The sequence below is a fragment of the Pygoscelis adeliae genome, unplaced genomic scaffold (assembly GCF_000699105.1).
Source record: "Pygoscelis adeliae isolate BGI_AS28 unplaced genomic scaffold, ASM69910v1 Scaffold13, whole genome shotgun sequence".
In the NCBI taxonomy this organism is placed as follows: domain Eukaryota; kingdom Metazoa; phylum Chordata; class Aves; order Sphenisciformes; family Spheniscidae; genus Pygoscelis; species Pygoscelis adeliae.
Window position 1 is genome coordinate 1,712,543 of NW_008824499.1, and position 18,178 is coordinate 1,730,720.

Below are 18,178 nucleotides of genomic sequence, written 5' to 3' on the forward strand. Positions count from 1 at the left end.
AGCCCCCATGCTGAGGCAGGATTTCCTAAGCCCAAATGCAGCACAGCAGACCCCGCTTCGTTGTGCTGCTCGCAGTGCAGCACCCCAGGGGGACCCCTTCAGCCAGGTTTGGGGGGGGACCCTGCACCGCATCGGGGTGCCCCACAGCAGGCTCACCCTGGCTCCCGCTGCCCCGCACAGCACAGACAGGGGACCGACACGCACTTGCTGCAGGGAAAGAAGCCCAGGCTGGGTGCAGACCTGCTGGGGAGCTGCTTGATGTGGGCGGGGGCACCCAGCGGAGCTAAATCTGCCCACATCCTGGCCCAATTTTATTGCCTTCTCCCCTTCCTCTTACTTTTGCCCCTTGGTGCTGATGGGTGGTGGCAAGAATCGGGCTGAATTGCTTGAATTTGGCTCTGTGGGCACCAGGGGCTTGCACGTGTGCATGCAAAGCAGGGCCAGGACGCAAGTTGGAAGGGGAGAGTGAGGTGCTGTGCCGGGGGGACCCCAGTAGCCCCCACGCAGCAACGCAGACTGAGCTGTGGGGTCCAGACCTCCCATGGGGATCCACCATCCAGAGCCACCATCTCCCGAGGCAGGAGGTGGCAGTTCAGGGAGGCCTGACCTTGCTGCCGCTCGACACTTGGGGTGGCATAAAGGCTGGCTGTGCTGAAGAGGAGCTGGGTTTTCCCCAACCTGCCCGCTCCGCTCTCCCATCCATCCCTAGTCCCCCCCAAAACGGCATTAACCCAGTGCTGGGAGCGGAGTGGGGCAGAAGCAGTGCCACTGAGCAGACCCACAGCTGCTTGTCCTCCTCCCGTCCCCCGGCTGCACCAAATTCAAGGACTTGGGGAAGGAAAGATGACAGAGGCCCCAAACCTCCCCCATGATTGCTGGCTTGATTAAGTACACTGATGAAGACAGCAAGGTTAATACGCATGCCAGTGAATTGTAACACTGTCAGCCTGTTAGCCAGGAGATTTTTCACGTTTCCGTCAGCTGGCATCCCGCACAGATTTTCAGGGCGACGTCTTCCCCTCCCGACCTCCCTGCCAGGGAAAGCGAGAGGAAAAGCCTTGGTTTTACTGACTTTTTAACTAAATTCGAGGGAGAGACTTTTTATCCAGAGAAAGCTAATGCAAACTGTTAGAGATTAATAAATGGAAGAGCTGCCTATAGTCTGGTTGGCTCACAGGGAAGAAATTTGTCTCACTTTAGAAAAAGGACCTGAAGGTATGGGGGCCATTGACTCATTCCTTGCACTGTTATCTGCCAGGGAGGTTGTGACATCAGAGCAATTAAGACAAACTTTAGTCTATAAGTTCATGCCTGCAACCTCTATACTTCAAAAGAAGACAAACTATCCCTCCAAGGAAGGAAACAAAGTCTTTTCGAGGCTGCTTCCAAAGTAACATTTCAGATTTGCAGTAGTTCAGGAAGAATTTTTCACCGCATGGGTTTTTTTAAGCTGCTGGTATATAATAAACTACCTGAGCTTTTTTTTTAGCAAAAGTTTATTTCTAATGCAAAAACAAGCAAACAAAAGCCCCAACCTCCTCCCCCACCCAAGTCACACACACCAACTCTGCCTTTTACGGTCCTCCTCTCTTCTGTGTTTGTTTTTTAATAAAAGTCTTAACACAAGGACTGATTAAACGTGCATCAGTCTGCTGTGGAAACATACACAGCAATTGCAGGAGTAACAAATACACAGTAGAGACATTGCAATCGTTCCTCTTTCCTTTACAGTAGCAGCAAACCTGGGAGCCTTTGCTTGACCCAGCTGCACCCATCATGCAGCAACTCCGATGTAAAAAAAATAACTGATCAAGGTAGAGCTGAGAAAGGCAAGACGCTTCCAAGCAAGCCACAAACTGCTGTGGTAAGAAGTAAAACCCTGCAGCCTGTTCTCTGGCCATGAGGGCAAGTGGCACAGCATGGCTTGGGCCCCTCTGCGCAGGCTCTCTTCCCCCCACAAGCTTGTGGGATGCTGTGCAAGCCTGTGTTGTGGCCCTCAGCTTCCTCGTGTGGCACGGGCAGAACCTCACACCCTCTGTGCTGCCGCTGTTTGCAAACTCCCTGTGCCCGGGGCTGCTCTCCCTTTGCAGCCAGAGGCCAACAGCCCATCTCGGCCGTGCACGGCTCTGGGGCTGCCAGCTCTGGCTGGTGCTCACCCAGCGGCACCCCTACTCCCTCGTTTAGGAGAGCGCTGCCCTCTTTCACCTCACGTCCTTCCACCTCAGCAAAACCTTTCTGCATTTACGGATCAGCCTGCAGGGCCTCAGCGCGGATGCTCTTCGCCACACCAGCGTGCTGTGTTGTCTTTCCTGCTTGGCCCTCCCAGCAAACCCAAGCCACAGCAGCAGGTGCCCGGGAGCAGAGAGAGGCACCACCCGTCATTTGATAGTGTGATGCTGATCTACCTGCCGTGCTTTTACTCTGGAAGGGCAATCCCTCACCTCCTCGCAGGATGGGCAAGTCCAGATACTTCTTTTCTTTTTGTTTGGTTGCTTTTGTTTTACAGTTAAAACCAGCATTTTGTGGATGTCTGCACTCAAAGACAGCCAACAACTCCTCACGAAATCCTCTGAACACTCAGCATTTCATTCGTACAATAGCAAAAGTAACAGTTAAAAAATACTCTGAAGCCAGGAAATATACAATACATTCAATAACAAAAAAAATATAGATATAAAATACTTGCTTTAAGGCTGTGTACAGTTTAACTGAAGATAATCTGAGGACATTAAATTGCTCAGCAGCAAAAGAAATGTGGGAAGAAAATTCCTTAATGTGGTGGTGAGGGAAAGGCAGCAACAAATATCCTGAAAGATTTTGTTGATGCTTCTAGGAAATATTTTTAGTAAAGTATGATCCAGAGAGACCGAGAGTCTGAAGCGTGGGGCTGGTGCTGCTAGTCCAGGATGAGCTGTTGTCTTGCGCATTGCTGTGAGCCAGTCCAGCTCACTGTGGTCCTTGGGTCGATCGCCGTTCCTCAAGCATCCTGCACACCCACATGGACACAACTTCTGCATTCCCATCATTGTACTGTACGATGAATGGGTGGCCCTGGAAAGCAGGATAGGCAGAATTAGCCAAGATAAACACAACCCTTCCCATGAAAACCCACAAAGGATTATTTTTTTTAAGATTTAAAAAAAAAAATACATTGGAACATCCTGTGCATAAAAATGCAATAAACCAGTGACTCAAACCAGTGAACTTCCTCTTGGATCCATATTATCCATGTACATTGTGAAGACAGAGAAGGGAGGGCTGGGGGAACCCAGGCTCTTTGCGGAGGCCTTAGCCTAGCACTCATTGAAAATACTGGTTGGGTTGGTTTTTTTAATGTTCGATTAGCTCATTGTGTTTTGAACCGGCTCCTTTCTAGGATGGCCTGCCAGGCTGTTCAACTGCTAAATGATGTGCTGGTAAAAAGATATTCTGACAAGAACACTAATCTACTAGTCTGCTTATAAAGGTCTGTGATCTGTTAATTTTAAAGTTTCTCTCTTTAATAGCCCCCTTGTGCACCTCTTTCACGTGTATTAATCTAATACCCTCATTGTCAAAAGGAAAGCGTAAGGGCAGTCTGTGTTCACAACCTGAACTACCTCGTTTGCGGGGCAGAGACTGAACCGTGCCACTTGGCATGTGAAAACACACAGCTGTATGAATAACACACTCACTTATATTTGTGTGCTTGACTTTTACCAGTAGAAACCTTATGCCTTACCCTGTGTACAGGCATCCCTTAAATGGACGGTCCTACAAATCACCTAGGAAAAATACAATATCCCTGCAAGTGTTAAATTCCTCTTGTTACTTGGTCATTGAGCTCTGTGTGCCTGCAGATGCAGCAGGACCAGGCGCCAGGCTCTGCAGCACTCACAGCGTCCATAAGGAGAGGCATTTGTTCATGCACATACGTGCTAGTACATGTCATTTGGAGTGATCAGTTGATATAGAAATTAAAATATCACCTAAGTATAACTGAAACAGGTCTTCATGAGAAGCTACTATGGGAATTAAGTATGATGGAAAGAGGGATAACTATAAAATATTCTCCGCCACTGCAGACACTGGAAGACTGTGTCTTAGACACCTCAGAAAATCAGAGCAGCATCTCAGGATGAAACAAAAATATGGCCTGCAATTTCAGCAGCCAGCTTAGGCAGCTCATGTCTCAATCTGGCCACATTCCTAGAGATGGGAACATGCCATCTTCAGATGAATCTCAAATGAAGTATAAAAATCCACAGGAAACCGAGTACCGCAATTACATAAATGACTGAAAGAAAGCAATCGCCAGGAGAAACCATCACAGATGATGAAAACCTCTACTCCAAATCACTCAAAAGCAGCTCAGTTTTTGCAACACTAAACTTCATAGCTCTTGCAAACAATGCCTGAAAGTAATCAGAGTAGATCTGCTGGGGAGCCTTTGGGGAGGGTGACGTACATGTGGGAATTACCGGCGCGCGCAGCCCAACACCAGCCGCAGTGGTGAATGATGGCAATCGGCACACGGAGAGCGAGCGCAGGTCTGACACGGGGCCCAGGAAGCCTGGTGGTCGGCTGGGTTAGGATGGCACCGAACAGAACAATGAAGCAGCACCGGGCTAAGTAGAGCACAATAAATCCTCACAGCATCAGCTCAAAGCAATGAAATACTCTGCAGGGCCAGGGCCAGCAAATGCAGGAGCCACAGGAATAAAATATGCCATTATCTACAAGAATCAGGGATGAAGCGCGAGATGCTGTTGCTTCAACTCTTTGGGATGGCTGGAATCTCAGCTAAAACTTTTTAGGGAGAAGTCTGAGATGTGGAGAGCCCTTCTTCAGATCTTGCAGTTGCTTTCCCAGTTAACCTCATAGAGGAAAGATGGAAGGAATACTCTGGTGGAGTGACTTAGCTGAGCCAGTGACTCTCCTGGTCCACCACCAGGAGAACATGACACGCAGACTATGCCATGAAGAGTTACAAATGTCTCAAGTGTTTTATTTTGCCACACTGGCTTTAGGTGCCCTGAAAGCTGCCTAACAGCCCTGAGTTTCTTTGCAGCACGGGCTCCAGCCAGCCACAACCCCAGGACTTGGCAGAATGGCAGCTTTCCCCTCTGTGCATGCATCTGTGGGATGCTGGCTGCACCTCCACAGGCTTCTGGCAAAGGCAATGCAAGGAAGGGGCAATGTAAGAGGCATCGTGACCCGAGCCTGCACACACGGGGCATCCTCCACCCTCAGCAACTTCCTGGCGCCCAACATCTCAGCTTGAAAAGGGTCCTGGTCCAGTGGCGGGGAAGACGCTGCCGCTCTGCTGCCTGGATTAGCTGAGGCGCCGATGAGCTCTGCCACCTTGTGTTTTAAGCTCAGAGAAGAAAACCAACACACAGCAATCTCCATACCAGTGGGGTCCCCAAACGGGCAGCTACAGGTCCCTGTAGCCCACAGAGCTAGCACATTACTTGGTCTTTATTTCCTCCCACATTGCAATCCCTGCTGTACTCTCCTGGTAGGCAAAACTGCCAATGTGGCTCCTTCACCATGAAGATGGAGGAAGAACACCATAGTAAGAGGCAAGACAGAGGTAATAAACACATAAAGGTGAACTCATCAATAGTTGTTGGGAGCCAGTTCTCATTTCCATTCATCTCAAAGGATTAATTCCCGCAATTAAACTAGTGAGAGTTGAGGTCGTACAGCCCACAGACTTGAGACAAGAGGTGTATTAAGAGGAAAGGATAAGATTAAAAAAAGGTGAGCGAGAGACCCAGAAAGTGGGAAAAAAAGGAGAAGCAAGTTTGTCTGTAAGCTAATAAAGAGGTGGGAGGTGGTAGGAGACACAGCTGCACCAGTCAAGACATTTAGTGGCTTGATCTCTCAGCTATGAAACAGATCTTCCCTTGGAACTACTTAAATGAAACTTTTCCCCATCCATTCAGAGTGTAAGATGGGGAATTATGCTCTGAACCACACTACAAGCACAGCCAGAGGCTGGTGGAGAGAAAATGATTTAAACAACCATACCCCAGTCACCTCACAACAAACCTTACTGCTGATCATCAGTGAGCATATGAATAATTTCAACAGCTGCTGGCGTAACTGCGAGAGCAAACCCCATGATGTCAAAAGGTCTGTTACGATCTGCTAGTGCAAGAACTACACCATAGGCAGAGCACGGTGCTGGTGACTGGGTGTGCAAGATGCAGTAGGACTGGTCATACCCAACACGTGTTTCCACTCCAGCGTTCATTCATTGCCCTGCAATGTCTACCGCAGCAACAGTTGGTATTTCAGCCTGGACAGGGAGAAGCTGCACTCATGGGTTTCCTCTCCAGTGTCAGCCTGGCCTGGTCATGCCGGTGGCCTCCACTCCTTGGATTTCTTTATTTACCAGGTGCACACAACAGACAGCCTTCGGGAACGCCTTACATTCACACTGCAGGCTCTAACCCGATGGCTGCTGTGCTTTTTCCCCCCAAGGAAAGCTTCAGCCTGCTCAGTCTGTAACTCAAATTTGAAATAAGGGAAAAAAAACCCATGCCAAAAGTCTACAGAATCTAAAAGACACCACAGTGACTAGGGTGAAGCTACAACAGAAACAGCACAGTTGCAGTCCGAGGAAAGCTCATGGGTTTTTCTATATAAAACTCCTTCCGTGTGAAAGCCCACACACGCGTGGGTGTGCACATCCCACAGAAAACAACCACCGACATGCCAAAGTCTGGAGATACAAGATCACCTGACTCCTGCAGCTCGACTCTCGTGTGATTACAGGTTTCCAAAGCAAAGTCAGTTCAAAGAACTTGCTTTCCCCTTCTCCTATTTGTCAGTGCTTCCCACCAGGCTTGAGCTGCAAGCCCTTAATTTTATCTCCAGGCCTTTGAAATTGTGGGCAGCTGCTACCTGCCATTGCAATCCACCTTTCCCAGTTTGCTCTTCGTAACTGCTACAGAAATAGATGTTTTCCCCCAATATTCAATTTTTTGAAGCAAGTTGCTTCCTTTCAGCCATTCTTAGCTGTAGACGGTCCACCAAGAACATATTCAGAGGTACCAGAGTCCATTTGAGAACTTTGAGGATGGCAGCAGAAAGTTCAGTGCTACAAAGAGAAGATGGATGATGTTAAAATGATGCATTTAAGTACACAGATGCTTGCGGCACTGAGCATACGGACAATGTCTTTTTTCTTCCAACACCTGGCTATTAGAAATCTTTAGCTTTGGTCTTGAATGTCTAACATCAGGAATAACACTGAAGAAGGACTGCTCCCTCTTTTTTTTAACCTTGTACTCCAGATATCCCATGTACATTTGGGTTTCGCTGTTTTATTAAACAAATTCAACCTGAAATATTCCTGGTTCTACTTGATTCCTACCTATGAAAACAATTCAGGAGAGGGCATGATCGGGAACCCAGAGGCAGGAGTCCTGGAGTTTACTCCCAAGCTGCCACATACTTTCCAGCATGACCTTCACAAAGGTGCTTAATCTCCCTCATCCTCGTGGTTAAAAAGGGAATAAATGATTCTGCTCTCTTAAGAGAGTGCTGTGAGAATCAGTGCAAGCGTGTTTTGCCCAGCACTTCGATATTTTTGGGTGCAAAAGGTGGAAGAGTAAGGTTCAGAATATTTTTTCAGTTGGAAGGGACCTACAATGATCACCTATTCCAACTGCAGGGTAAACGCTTATTATAAGCAAGATAGTCTAGAAGTAACTGGTTTAGCTCTTAAACAAAACAACAGTCAAGGACACTAGTGAGAACTAGGGAAAAACAATCAAGAGCCCACAGACAAGGAAGAGCAGATGCATTGGGGCAATTAAAAAACAGCTATTAAAGCCAGTCCGCTTCTCCCATGAATCTCCTTTACGATGGAGAGACCCCCTGCAGAGGAAGACATCTCACACCCAGTATATCCTTGCATTTAAGCTACTCACAACATGCAAAGGGAAATTGCAGGCTGTGCAAGGTTGAAAATGTCAGCTAGCCATGCTGTTCACCCTATTTGCTTTGTTTTGTGAGGTTATTCCATTGAAGCCTGGGGTTTCACACACTCACTTTTCTCCCTAGGAATAAGTTTAACTTGAAACCGCTGTTTAGATTTTCCTTGATTTTAGACTATATTGCTCTAGGGGGGATTTTTCTCAGGCTGAAGAGATGTTTTTACCAGAAGCTGTTTTTCAGAATCTGGTGGTTGGATTTTTTTGTTTGGGGTTTTTTTGTTTGTTTCTTTTTTAATAGGGAATGGGAAAACAGAGATTTCCACCAAAGCTAAGACTAGAGTGTCAGTGGGACCTGTCTTTGCAAATTTTGGTGGACAGCCCATGGCATATTCAGGTCAGGCACCGAAAGCAAGGAGGTCACAAGAAGCACAAGGATGTACAATGTCCATGGACAGCCTACATTGAAGTCTATGCCAAAAGCACTTTGCTGCTTCTAATACCTGGCCTCGCTAGACCACACCTCGCTCAGCAGCATCTTGCCTGCTGCAGTCACGCCTGCAGCTGCAATAAAAACATACATCAAAGAGCAATACAGAATTGTGGACAATGCATGAGTCCATCAAACTTGCCCTTGGCCTGCTTACAGCAACACTGGAAGTGAAAATGCAGTACAAACTATGTGAGAGGGACCAGCAGTTGGCTTAGCATCCAAAAATGTCTCAGGGAAAACATTTAAGATTTCCTCCAAAGTCTCCAACCACCGCGTTTGCACCAGCAGCAGTCTCCTCTGCTCTTAGCAACTTCTTCACAAAGTCACCCTGATGGGTTCTCCGCATTTTGCCACTATTCAGCACCTAGTCTCCCATTCCCCCCTTTTCAAGCATCCAGAGTACTGCAACTGTTAATTCCTGCAGTCCAAAACACACACATCTCAGAAAGCAGTGCCTTCAACTGGAGTTATCTTTGGAAGGGAGAGTGGAGAGAAGGGGCATGAAGATTAGACAGGGAAGGGGGAAGGAAGGAACAAGGGAAAAAAAGCCAGGTAAAAATCAAAACTGCTGAAGGAGAAATGCAGCTGCACCCTCCAGGTCTAGTACACGCCCAAGGCTGCAGGATGGGGCTGGGATAAACTGTCACCTCAAGAAAGAAAAAAATGAAAGTCACAACAGCTTGGACACTATTAATAAATTCTGGTCACTGAGTGTCTCAGCCACAAATAAAAGTCCCAGCCCGACTTAAACAGTGAGCAATATGTTCTAAAGCAAACACAAGCAACTTGCTGTACTTAAATATTCCCATATAGATTTATTTTGCTTCACAAAAACTGAAGCAAGTTAAACGTGTGGAAGCTTGAAATGCATTTTCTGTTGCAGCAGCTAGTTTCTCACTGCCCTGGTGAGATGACACTCTCCACTTGGTGTGGCGTGCATACCTTTTTTGCAGCATCCATCCATCCATCCTTTTTTTTGATGTGGGGACGTTAACTGGCTTCCAGCACAGATCAGTCCTGCACTCACATCCCCCTGGGGAGCAGCAGAGTCGGGGCGCTGAGCGGTACTCAGCTCTCCTGCTCCAACAGCACGTTAACGTCAGCAGAGAGCACAGCTCTTTTACACTGGTACCTACGTCCACTGTGAATTGGCAAATAAGAGATTGATATTAAACCCTCCTTAGTAAAATCACTGTAATGGAGATTCTGCTCATGCCCTACCAGTGTTGGTTCAGCCAACGTTTGAGTCTCAGTAAGATGCAAGAGCTCACCACAACACTGACAGGGGTAATCACGGAGGGAAGCATGACACCAAGGAAAGAGATGCTCATGAGAGGAGTCCGAAGGTATCACGGGACGTCCCCACGACAGCGCTGATCCCAGCCCCGTGCATTTTGTGTTTGCTCAGACTTCTACGCATGTTCATTACAAAGCAGCAACTACCTCCTTGCCAGTTCTTAAATACTGAGCCTTAAAAATACCTGGCAATCAGTATGTCCAGCAGACCCAAGCAGCATAAAATACATTGAAAAGCCACCACCAAACAGCTCTCCGTGCCTGTCCTACCCCGGCCGGGGGTCTGGTTCGGTAGGACACAGCGATTTCTGCAGCTGAGGAGAAGCGGCCACTGGCAAGCGTACAGCAGCTTGGAGCCGAAAAGGTCAGGCAGGACAGGGCCAGGGATAGCCCCAGAGTGAGTGTCAGCCAGCCTAATTTTGTGTGTCAACTCCGAAAATTAGATAAACAATGACAAACCAGGCTTTTTAAATGAACTTGTCTCATCTCGTTCTCTTGATAAAGGGTACATTTCTCAAGTTGCAGTGTCCCACCAGACAGGTTAACTCTTTCAAAGGGGAGCGCCTCGCAGAGGGTGATGTAAATGATTTAAATATCTGACATGAAATTAAAAGGGCAGTGCCCCCCTGAACACACAGCCCTGGTAATTCAAACTCATTGCTCACAAACCATCAATCATTTAGCCCAGTCAATTAAATTGCCATTATTCAAGGGTAAAAGTTCCGTAATTTTACCTACCCTTAAAATTCAGCAATTTGCTTTCATGGCCTTCTCCTCCAGCCTGAGGAATCTTCATTTCTGATATTAACCCACCCAGAGCTTATTGTAACAGACTTTATATCGCGTCCTTGGCAGGACCGCAGACACATGGGCCTCTTCCAGCACCAAGTGCCCACATGCAGCTCCGCTCCGGATCTGCTTGCCGGCATTGCTGGTAGGAGCGAGGGCGAACTGTCCAGGGGAAATGAAAGTCCCCCTGGGACACAGCCCTAACACAAGGCCTGTGCATCACCCACAGCTCCAAATCTGGGCTACCTGAATCCTTTGAGATATTCAGTCTAATGCATACGTAATATTTTACGCTGCCTCTCATACACAAGTCCAGGGAAGATCAAAGCTTCACAAGAGTCTATCCCATAAATAGGTTCCTCTGCCACTGACTATAAAACGCTTGTGTTTGGATAGCACCAAAGAGTTTTATACCAACGCTGAGGCTCCTAATCACTGCCAAAGGACAGGCAGACAATAATAACATCCCTTAAGCAATGCTTCTGTGGTTTCAGAGGACTTTCCAGGCACAAAACAAGTGAGTGTTTATTGTGAGACTGGTTTAAAGGGCCCACGAAATAGGCAGCTACTGACCTTAGCCAGGATGGTGACAAAGTACATTCCCAACATGAAATACCAGCGAGTCACCAATTTCCTTGTAAATCTGCAAAAATTACAAGGCGGTGTTTCCTGGGGCAGAGGACGTGAGGGGGACGGGGAGGATGCAGACAGGAACCTTAATCCCGAATGGTGCTCAATGATATTGCTCTTTTTTTAACAGTGCAACCAGATCTAACCCACATCATCATCTCCTTATATTTTTTTCACCAGGGCAGTGAGAGGTTAATGGGGGAGGGCAGCACGACCTGCTCCCAGCTCTCCTGGGGAATGTGCCAGAGTCAGTGCTGGCACACTGCACTGCCCTGGTGGGAAGTGCCCAGGGGCACCTGAGCCTACAGACCAGCATGGAGAGCCACATCACTGCAGGAGGACATGAAGGTTAAGGGGAGGAACCTGGGAACACCATCCTGCATCTAAAGGGTGGCTGTGGCCTGAGCAGCAGATTGCACAGGGAGATGAGCAGCGCCGTGGCCTTCCTGCTCATGCCGCAGCCAGGCGGGAGGGGCTCTGCTTACTGCCAGGATCACAGCCAGGTGCCCTGACGGCACCACCTCAGCACCTCCTACTGCTTTGGTGGCTGCAAAAGCAGCAGTGAGTTCCTGGGACACTGCCCTCTCTTCCTCTTTTCTCCTCCGCAGCAAGAAGAGCCGAGCCCTGACTTTCAATCCTGCACTGCCAAGGCCAGCGCCCGCTGTGCCATTGAGGCACCATGTGCCATACTGCTCACAAGGTCTGGTGGAGCACTACCGCTGCTCCAACGCTGCGGGCAGGAGAACCGACAGAGCCAACACAGGCTACGGCCGCTGCCGCAAACACTTGGGGGCTGCCTGTCGATACCCTGAAAGCCCGTCGTCCCTGCAAAGACAGATGTTAACATAAACCCTATGAATACAGAGGAGGAAGGAGGGACACCATTAGAGGGACCAAGGTCTTATGTTAACGACTACATGACTCCCAAACATAACCACAACACCTAGCAAATTAGAAATGACAATAAAAGACCTCATGCTTACGCAAGGTACATTAGGAAATAAGCAGCATTGCTGTTCGTTGCAACAGTGCCATCCTTTTAATGTTCTCTTTTAAAGGAATCCTCCCAGACCATGCAGTTAAAGGACTGTGCTCATTTATTACGAAGAAGCACAGACAAATTATGCATTTCATCTAAAAATTTGAATTCAGCATAACAAAAACCGTAATAAAAAGATCCCAACTGTTGCAGACAGACTATCAAGATGATGGCAGTGCCCTTAGACAGCATTTCAAATACAGTTTATTAGCGTGTGATATGAAAAGGGTATTTTTATTGCATGATATAATGCAATGGGACCTTGGGCGCTCTGCAGAAGGACCTTGCACTCAGAAGTGTAATGAACCCATAGTCCAAAAAACATTATACTGTACATTAACCTATCATTAATGGCACATTAGGGCTAGGGGCATTGCACGCTTGCTGGTCAGGGCTCCATCAGGACAGTATGGAGGAAACCACAGTCTTCACAGGCTTAAAACAAATAGAGAAAATAAATATTACTGATGGCTACAGGCTGCTTTAAGGGAAGCTCACTCTCCACTTAACATGCAATTTTGATGCCATTTTTTAAAGGGGTGGGGGGAGAAGACAATGCAGCAGTTTATAAGGCAATATTAGAAATGACACATCATTGCTTTGCAGCATTGAATGTCTCCGTGGTGCATCAGATGCATCAACACAGAGCTTTTCCTGCACAAAACATGGCACCTCTGAGCACTGGGGCACCTTTTAAGAATAAAATGAAGACTGGAAACCTGCTCCCCCTTCCCTGCCATTCCCTAATCCCCAACGACACTGGTAAGGCTTCTCTGGCAGTAGGAGTTGAGACCTAGGAAGAGCATCCTCTGACCCAGCTCTGCACAGCCCCATCGCTGCCCGCAGGACACCTGGGACCTGTCTGCTTGCATCTGCACCCATTTCCACCCCACGCCACCACGTCTGAGAGCTATTCGGCAGAACTCCAGCCTGTGTCTTCAGCAACTCAGTGCAAAACATGGCCAAATCACAACACTTGTTATGCTCCTGAATCAGCTGGGATGTTCCATGCCTTCCTCCACCGGAGGTGCCCTCTTTGTTCAAAGGCAAGCTTGATCAGATGGCCACAGTGCAAACGTTAAATCAGAAAAGCCTGGCTGGCAACTCATCCCTAGCTGGCTGAAGGAGCACAAGCCCTGCAATTTTGGAAAATAAGAACTTGGCTGTAAAACAGCGCACCACAGTTATCATCCCAGCTAGTTCTCCGATTGCTACCGATGCGTCTACGCTATTTACAGCTCTTGTAACTAACTGAGGGCACATATTTGAGAGGAAATTCTTGCCCATTCACGTGTTTAATGGGAACACAAGTCAAACCTCCAAAAGGACAAATACAAACCCCAGCTCTGGAGCCGGACTATCTTCCCAGGACACCTGGAGACGTGAAGTGCTTGAGTAACCCAAAATACCCCAGACTGACCCTGTATCCCCCTCTAGTGACCTCAGCACATACAAGATTTCATCACTCTACCACTGCCTCCAGTAGTGGAGGATTTTACATCTAAAGCTCCTGCCTCCAAGGACAAGCCAAACTAAATGCTGTTCTAATTATCTGTGCTAGCTATCCACAAGGCCAATTTCTGCTCCCACAGCCAGGAATAGCAGCGAGGAATCCTCAGGCCAATACTCTATTGCTGACTCCCAAAACATTCTTAATTCACAGGCATAGAAGGTGTCAGAGTCCTCCTCAGGGCTGCTCCATGCAGCAGGCTTCTCTCCATCACTTGCTTCTAAGGCTTGAGTGGGGTAAAAAAATCTGAAGGCTTCAGACACTCACATCGATCCATAGAGACACAGAATATATACGTGGGTGAAGAGGCTTGCAAGACACTATTTAAGCATGATGTGGTTGTTGCATCTCGTTTTACTTTTGCAATTTTAGGATGTGTTTTGACCATGGGAGGTAACCCTTTAAAGAAAAGGGTGAGTGCCTGAAGTACTTGAAACAGCAGTGACTGGGAAGCTTTGCATGCGTGTCTAGAAAGCATGCCCCCAGTGTCCCAAAGCTCCAGCAAGGTCAACCCTTGCTTTGAGAGACACTCTCCTCCAGAAATGAAGCCGCCTTGTCTCTCCCATGCAGCACCTGCAGTGATGGGACCACATATGTCAAATCACAGCAAGTTTAGCCGAAGTACCAGCTTTTCCTATGTACTTGTATGGCTGTGTTTGATCTGGGACCAAGTGTTTACTGGCCCAGTTCTCTCTCCCAGTTCCTATTCTCAGAACAGCGACTATTCAGGGCAAGAACTGCCTCTCGCTGTGCTTGGTAAGGAATTCAGCATCCCTGAGAGCCTGTTCTTGGCTGGCTGCTAGAGTGAAATTGTCCATAGCAGGGGCCAACGACACAGTGCTTCAATAGATCTGCAGGAGCCTGCAAAGCTGCGGGTGGCACACGCAGGCTGAGGGCACAGGGACTCCAAGAGTCAGAAGACAAAAGCACCCAGAAGGTAATGTTTTCACAGAATTTCCCACCCCCATGAGGACATCACCTGTAGCTTCTGCCAGCTCAGAGAGCAGGAAGGACCGATTTGCCTAGAGAACGGTGAGGGTAGCAAAGAGGGCCAGAAAGCCACATTGATCGGTGGCATTTTCTGGGCGGAGATGAAGCAGGGACAAGAACACATCCATAAGCAAAATCAAGTATCATTAGTCTCCTTGAAGTTTCTGCTCTCTTTCCTCATTCCTTATTCTGCGCAGCTAACAGCACAGCCCCAGCCTGCTAAACAGTTCCACGCAGAGTGTCGGGAAGTGGTGAGTTTTGTTTGTTGCATGGCCTCCCTAACATACACTGTAATTAAAATGTTGATTACTAAACAGTTTAAATATATGACAGACAATGCAGTTAAAGCCTACAGTTAGGTCAATATGTGATTTAGATTTGCCATTTAAAAACTCTCATTTAAATTTTGCATACATTAATCACTACCATACTTCAATGTTCTGATATCCACCTGACTACACTATTAAAATAAAACTTGCTGCCCCAGGGAAATCCTACTTATTCTTAATTGTTTCGAGGCTTTGATGGGCTTTTAATCTAAGATTAATTTATGCAATTTTAAATAACTCTTCTTATGATTAATAAGCTTGAAAATTAAAAGGAGTCTAAAGCAATTATAATGAGCATTTGGTCATAACCTCATTAGGAGAAGGAGTGAAGGATACAGCTCTGGAATTCTTACAAGACTACAATTTAAGGTTACTTTCAGAGGAGTCAAACATAGTTCTTGAAACTGCAAAGGCAGATTAGCCTAGGTCAGTGTTAGAACTATGGCTATCTAGATTAGCACACTAATGATTTTATCCCTCTGATGGTATTTAAGATAGTGAAAAGATGATACAAAATGTATCAAACGAAGATAAATGGGTAGCACTACTAAGCGGTGAAGTCTTGGAGCTATATTTCTTGTTTATCTTTTTTTTTTTTGAAAAGGATTCCTTTTGTGTTTTTTTTTTTTTTTGCATATTATTTATCTATTTGTAGATTATCTTTTACCAACGCACTTTTACTTTTTATATGATAAAGTTAATTGCAAGTGATTTCCGGCTGGTTTAGTAGTTTTGTTGAGGCGCCAAAATTCTGCTGCAATTTACAGAATTTGTCTTTAAATACCGGCAGTCCCCAAGCATGACGGATGGACCAAGAGGAAGAACGGATTAACTTAAACCTGAAAACCTTAACCTGAAGAGGAACTGTCTACACATCACACCTGAATTTCCATTTTTAAACAGCAGTACAGATCTTTCCATTATGATTAAAATCCTTTTTTCAACCTTCTTGTGAAGCTTTAGACATTGGCCATAGCCAAATGATGTGCTGGTGGTCCTAAAAACAGTCCTCAGAGACCCCTTGTGCACTTGATTGATGTATCCACGCTGGCAAAACATCATCAGACTCAGGGTCAAGAGGGAATTTTTTTTTTCAGGTCAGATTAGCAGGAATCAGTGCAGCTCCTCTGACTTCTGTAGCATGGACCTGACTTCAGACAACTCAATCCCCTTCTATTGCAGGACCCCAGGGTGTGCGTGGGTGGGTATGTGGATGGGTCTGATTTTTGCTGTTCTCTTTCTGTGGCATATACTAGTCTTAAATTTACTACAGAATTTTGGTTTTGGCTGTGGCACAGAGGAGTCTATTTGCCCATCTGCAGATCATTCTTTCCACAGCAGTTTTGCTTTTGATATTTGCTGTTAAACCGATAACTGTGCTTGGCATGCCTCTTGGTGCTTAGCTAACAAAACGAGCTAACTCCCCTAACTCCCAGCAAAGGGCTTTTTTTTTGTGATGACTCTTAAAAAAAACTAAGGCAACCGAAATATAATTGGAGCATGCTTTTGCAAGTGCCGCTGAGGTTAAGAAGAGCTGTAGAAGAGGAATAGAGAGAGTGGCCCAAGGCTGATAGAGTATGTCAGCATTAGCAAGCTGTCGACAACAGAAGCAGATCCGCAGAGTGAAACGGTTGGTGCAATGTTTCAGGGACGGAAGAGGTTTTACTTGTGACCAGCTCCGGTCTGGTCTGCGGACACAGCACCGGTTAGTAGCTGGAGCTCATTAGGTGCGTGCCTGGAGCACATCTTCTGGTTTGCTTTCATTTGAAATCGATTCAATTCATGAGCTTCAAGACCTGTCTGTGATGAGAATGAAAGAGTGGTAGCTCTGAAAGAGCAGGAGATTCACATCGAAAAGGCACACCTGACCTGAACTCTAATGTTAATGTAGATGCACCTGCAGAAGTGTCTTCAGCTCATGCCTCACCGTAAGCACAGGATTGGTCTTGTTGATGCCAAACAGAGCTAGTCTGAAATTAAAAGCTGATGTAGTATTTCCTTCAAATGGGGTCTAAGTGTTCCCCTGGACTGGGAAAGAAGGGTGGAAAAAACAATAATCATATCCAGGTTTTGAGAAACTGGTTTCAACTGACAGGAAAAAAAAAAATCACTAAACTGAGTAAACTGAAACAATCTCCTAAATGTTTTTCACCCAAACCTTGAAGTAGGAAATGCTGTGTGCATGCACACACGTGTGCGCGCATGCACACACACAAATAACAAGAATGAACAAAACCAAAAAAACCCAGAAAATAATCTGGCTGAAAGCAAAAAGGGAGAATGAAACAGCCCGCACCTCACTAGCATTTCCGTGATGAAGTTTCTGCAAATGAACAAGTTGTTTTTAAAAGTACTCTGTACGATCATATTGCATTACATGCCTAGACACCGTCTGCGCCTAGTGCAAAATAACATCCCCATGTTTGCCAGCTTTAGTAAAGAGACTAAATACAGCAAGTATTAAATGACCAAGCATGAACATACTGTCAAATCACCCTGTCTCAGGAGCAGAAAAAGCAGAGGTATGAAACGACGTCCGAATAAACGTGCGGAGCCCTGCTGAAAACACAGAGAAGGCGGCAAAATATATCACCACTAGTTGGCTTGGGAAAAAAAAAAACCCACAACATTCCTTTGAATCTCTCACAAGGTCACTGAACAAACGACCGAGGCCACGAAAACCATTTCCATTCTCAGACTTGTATTTTAATGCCACCGTTCCCTACCGGGAGCCTTTCCCTGGTGGAAACCCCGGCTCTCTCCAGCCGTGTGGGCAGATGCCAGTGGAGCCGTCCCGATTTACACCAGCCGAGCGTTTACCCCAGCATCTCCCATTAAATCCGAACAGGCAGATGCACATTTATGGGACAATGAACTTTTCCACGGCTGCGGCTTGTCGTGTTTTGCTATTATGGCCTTAATAAACCTGCGCATTCCCGTGCTGCGGCAGCTGCCTTGGGTGGGAGCACGAGCAGTCGGCTCCAGAGGAGAGGCCGCAGCTTAAAAAAAAAAAAAAAAAAATCATGTTTAATTTAAAAATTAGAAACTGGAGCAGGCTGTGAGCACAGAGGTTGATTGAAACAAAATTTAAATTCCTGTCAAGCCCATTTAAACACAGGGGCCCTTCATAGACAATTAGCTGCTCCCTGTGAATGCTGAATAAACTCGGGCCTG

At 46.7% G+C, this 18,178-nt stretch overlaps 1 protein-coding gene across 1 annotated transcript in view; it reads right to left on the reverse strand.

Annotated features, from left to right (window-relative positions):
* Positions 1-1,516: 1,516 nt before the first annotated feature.
* MAP2K5 (mitogen-activated protein kinase kinase 5) overlaps positions 1,517-18,178 on the reverse strand; it is a 133,675-nt gene continuing 117,013 nt past the window's right edge. Inside the window, exon 21 of the mRNA XM_009321445.1 lies at positions 1,517-3,051. Within this exon, the coding sequence (XP_009319720.1) occupies positions 2,947-3,051 (105 nt within the window). The 3' untranslated portion in view covers positions 1,517-2,946. The remainder of the gene's footprint in view (positions 3,052-18,178) is intronic.